A 5,000-nucleotide genomic window follows, 5' to 3' on the forward strand; every position below is an offset into this window, starting at 1 on the left:
CATGAATCATAGAACGACCAGATTTTACAGACATTCTTCTTTAACAACAAGTGTGTCTGCGACCAGCGAGTTTAATGTGGATTATTCCTGTAATTTGTTCCAGTATTGGGGAGAATTAGAAAGCACAATGGTCTAATTCCTCGGGTGGGGTTTCATCCCGTTAAGTCTTTCTGAGTTTAACAAAGCGATGAAGTCACAGAGCTGCAGAATCTCTTCAGCTCAACTCGGAGAAAAACGGTCTAAAAGCAGCTTTTTGGACTAAATGTACTGTAAAATCAGGGGAGTAGTGGTCGTTGGACGCGGGGGATCGCTGCCCCCCCACCTATTTAGAACCCCCATTTTTTTTTAATAGTCTAATAAATATAAAATCAGGTACTTTCGTGGGAGAATAAGGTTCCTATTTCTGATTGGCTGGGTGGATTGCAAACCACGCCCCGTAAAAAAAAAAAAAAAAGTGAAGCCGCCATTTTATTATCCTCGCATTAGCATTATTAGCATTATTAGCATTAGCCCAGCACAGAAACGCAGAGAGACTAACTTATGGCAACACAAAATAAAACATGGGAGCGGTGGAGATGAGGAGGTGTCGGCGTTCTGGCGATTTACCCGGAAGGCTTCAGTAGAAGCTGCTGGGAGTCCCAGCAGCTTCTACTGAAGCCTTCCCCAACTCCGGGGACTTCCGGCCGGGGACTTTGGGTGGCAGTATACGCCGTGAAGTGGTTTGCGGCCTGCCAGTAAACCCAAAGCAGAAGAAGAAGAGGTGACGTCAGCGGCTTCATTTGCCCGCCCCGTCTACACTACAGGCATCGAAAAATGCCTTCAACGCTTCGCCCATTCACTTGAATGGGGTGACGTAGAAGATTTTGAATCTTCGCCGAACTGCATTGTGGGGAGCGGAGCATGGCTTTGCATCGTGAGCATCACAATTTGAGCAATGTTCAACTTTTGATGCTCCCGATGCTTTCGAAGCTGGCATCAGCCAATCAAACACGTTTATGCAAATCTGCCAGTAGAAGCGCTAGCCAATCAAACCGCGTGTAAGCAGGGAGAACCAGACCGCAGTTCATTTCCTCATATTCCAAACGAGAAGTTACGGTAGCAAATCACCCGGTTCTTTACGACCAGAACTATTACCGGGATACAAACCGGAGGAACCGGGCATGGAGGGAGGTGGCAGAGACAGTGGGGAAACTGGTAGGTTTTCGCCTGTTTGGGGAGTTTATATCCAGTTTACTTCGTTTTAACATTGCTGTTGCTTTGTATGCCGGGGGCGGGAGATTCCTGATTGGTTGTTGGTCGCCTTGGGCTCGAGAAATCGACAAGCCTCAGACACGCCCAGCTTCAAAAAAAATGTATGCCTGTAGTGTAGACGGGCCGGTACAATCCTCCCTCAGGGACTTATTCCGGTGTGAACGCGATCTGTACTAAAGAGTTCTCATGAACCTCATGAAAAGCGCCTAGTGTTATCAGTTGTGTATTGGTTGTAATAACGACGAAAACATAATACATTTCACAGTAATTATAACAACAAATAAAAACGATTTCCTTAAAAAACGATGATTCGCCCTCACGCTCGTGACCCCAGGGTGACAGCACCAGCTCGCCGCCCGCCGACTTTGCAGCAGCTCTTTCTTTCCATCAAGAACGCAAACGAAACAGCTCTATAACGGCAGGCATGTATGCCACTTAGGCCAATACATTGGTTATGTAACTTATGTGCCGGTGTGTCGATGGTTTTGAGTGTGTGTGTGTGTGTGTGTGTGTGTGTGTGTTGAGCGCAGCGCCGTCTGCTTTTTGCAGTAAAGTAAAGTAGGATTAACGGTACGTCCACACAGCAGCTTTTCAAAAATCTTGAAAAGCTTGGAGCTGGGCGTGTCTGACAGCTTGGGGATTTTTTGCGACCAACAACCAATCACATGAATCTCCCGCCCCCGACATACAAAGCAAAAAACCCCGGGGATTTTATGCGAGCAATATATATATATATAAACTCCCCAAACAGGCGAAACCCTACCAGTTTCCCCCACTGCCTCTGCCACCTCCCTCCATGCCTGGCTCCTCCGGTTTGGATCCCGGTAATAGTTCTGGTCGTAAAGAACCGGGTGATTTGCTGCCGTAACTTCTCGTTTGGAATATGAGGAAATGAACTGCGGTCTGGCTCTCCCTGCTTACACGCGGTTTGATTGGCTAGCGCTTCTACTGTCAGATTTGCATAAACGTGTTTGATTGGCTGGCGCTTCCAGCTCAGCTTCAAAAGTTGAACATTGCTCAACTTTTGAATCCTGGAGATCCTGGAAATCTTCGCTTCGCTCCCCCACAATGCAGTTGGGCGAAAAGTGAGGCAAAGTGACGTCATCCCCATTTAAAGTCAACGGGCAGAGAAGCGTTGGAAGATTCTTCTGAAGCTGCTGTGTGGACGTACCGTAAGCATACCGGTAGTTTCTGTCGACCTGTCTGCCCGTTATGTGAGTGCACTGCGCGCGTGGGCACTTGTGGCATTGTTTGCGATGACCTCATTAAGATGGCGTCCCCCCAGTAAAAACATCCCACTCCCCCACTGGGTAGAATCAAGTAGTAATTAACATCTCACTCATTAGGATACTGTGGTTCGTTTAGGCAAACACAAGGTCAGCCAATCAGACGCAGAATACCCTATTTATCCCGGGAGACAAAGTGCTTCATAGGACTCATAGGAAAATCAAAAGATACAATAATACACATTTAAAGATAATATATATTCAAGGTAAGAAAGTGGAATAATATTTAATAAAATAAGGATCCTCTAAACATTTAAATAAATCCTGTGCATCTAAACAATTAAATGTAATAATAATGTTTCTGTAAAAATAAGAATACAACTAAAAGATCAATTAAATAAAACATATTTATAAAAACATAGGAAGTAAGTAAAATGTGAAATAAGTATATAGAATTAAAAAGTCAAACGTGCACATTCTGCTGTAATATATAACAACGTTTGATATACAAAATGTGTCTATTACTAAATATATATACAGCGGTAAGTATAAGTAAAGATACTAATGCTGAGTTGCAAAGTTCCAGATTTATTTTCACATATTTTGTCTTTTAAAAATATCGCGCTTCATGCTGTTTGGACACTTCACCCTGAACACCCCTGTCCCCCCGCAGTCCGAGATGCTGCTGCAGCATCAGTCCAACCCCTGCATCGTGGACAACGCCGGGAAGACTCCTCTGGACCTGGCCTGTGAGTTCGGGAGAGTCGGGGTGAGAACGCTTCAAGTACTTTAATAAAATACACGTTAGATGTACTCGTACTCTTCATGTTATACTCCTTTATACTTCTACTCCACCACGGTTTGGAAGCCAGTATTGCACTTTGTCCTCCACTTCATTTATCTGACAGCTTCTTACAGACTCGGATTATTAGCTAATACTTTGGTATTGGTGTGTGTGTGTGTGTGTGTGTGTGTGTGTGTGCGTGTGTGTGTGTGTGTGTGTGTGTGTGTGTGTGCGTGTGCGTGTGTGTGTGTGTGTGTGTGTGTGTGTGTGTGTGTGTGTGTGTGTGTGTGTGTGTGTGTGTGTGTGTGTGTGTGTGTAGGTGGTGCAGTTGTTGCTCTCCAGTAACATGTGTGCTGCTCTCCTGGAGCCTAAGAAAGGCGACACGACGGACCCCAACGGGACGTCTCCTCTGCACCTGGCTGCTAAGAACGGACACATAGACGTCATCAGGTACACACACACACACACACACACACACACACACACACACACACACACACACACACACACACACACACACACACACACACACACACACTGAGTTTGGTATTAGTACTTTTTATACACCAGGTTTTTATTGTATTTATCTTTCTCTTTCCTATATCTCATCTCTGCATCCTTTGTCTCCTCCTCCTCCTCCTCCTCCTCCTCCTCCTCTTCCTCAGGCTCCTCATCCAGGCTGGTATTGACATTAACCGTCAGACGAAGGCAGGAACAGCTCTCCATGAAGCGTCTCTTTGTGGGAAGACTGAGGCTGTGAGACTCCTGCTGGAAGTAAGAGGAACTTCACTCTAACTTTCTATCTCTCAATTCAATTGAAAGGTTTTAATATCAGAGCAGAGATGGCAAAAGTGCACACATCCTTTCCTCGAGTATAAGTACAGATACTCGTGTTTAAAAATACTCTGGCGAAAGTAGAAGTACTGACTAAACTTCTTTACTCAAGTGAAAGGAAAGAAGTATGGGCTTTGAAATGCACTTAAAGGGGACCTATCATGCTTAATGCACTTTGTGATGTCATCAACATGTGTCCCCGTGCGTCGGGGAACTCACGCAGCCTCAGAAAATAAAACCCTCTCTCTTTTCCTCCGTACCCACATCTTTTGAAAACGAGCGGATACAGATTCCATCCGAACTGACGTCAGATCGGCAGCGGACCCACAGAGAGAAACAATGCCTGACGTGTTTTGGACGTAATCTCGTCTTTGTTTACATTAGCAAGCGTCGCTAACACTCGGAGCTAACCTGTACCGGAGAGCACGTGTGTTTAAAAAGCAGGAAATACAAAAAGAACTCCCCTTGTGATAAACCCGCAAGAGAGAAAGCATTTGAGCTCCATACTGTTTCAGAGATAATCCTTGATGTGGTTTAGAACAGGATGGCGTTTTATCACAGCAGCATTTAACTTTATCTCCGGTAGAATTCTGATCAGGCATTAGCTCCGCCTCCTCTTTTTTTTCAAGCTAAGGACCCAAGATCCTTGTTTCTCTAACAGGGCTTCAACAGAGGGGTTTGAGCAGCATGAGGCTACAATGGGGGATCTGTTTGGGATTTTGAACAAAAAACTTCACAGACATGTTTTGTATCGGTATGGCCCTAAAATATATGTTTCTAATATAGCATGATCGGTCCACTTTAACTTAAAAGTACTTTTTTGGAAAAATTGGCATAATATATTTCAATATTTGTCTGATGATTTTTTAATGGACTACTTTACCTAACCATTTGGCCTAACTACA

The 5,000-nt window shown here is 44.6% G+C and overlaps 1 protein-coding gene across 1 annotated transcript in view; it reads left to right on the forward strand.

Annotated features, from left to right (window-relative positions):
- LOC117444097 (caskin-1) overlaps window positions 1-5,000 on the forward strand; it is a 52,059-nt gene that overhangs the window by 1,670 nt on the left and 45,389 nt on the right. The window contains exons 3-5 of the mRNA XM_071202698.1: window positions 3,151-3,246; window positions 3,581-3,711; window positions 3,927-4,035. Coding sequence (XP_071058799.1) covers window positions 3,151-3,246; window positions 3,581-3,711; window positions 3,927-4,035 — 336 coding nt within the window. The remainder of the gene's footprint in view (window positions 1-3,150; window positions 3,247-3,580; window positions 3,712-3,926; window positions 4,036-5,000) is intronic.

Source organism: Pseudochaenichthys georgianus, unplaced genomic scaffold (genome assembly GCF_902827115.2).
Source record: "Pseudochaenichthys georgianus unplaced genomic scaffold, fPseGeo1.2 scaffold_733_arrow_ctg1, whole genome shotgun sequence".
Taxonomy (NCBI): Eukaryota; Metazoa; Chordata; class Actinopteri; order Perciformes; family Channichthyidae; genus Pseudochaenichthys; species Pseudochaenichthys georgianus.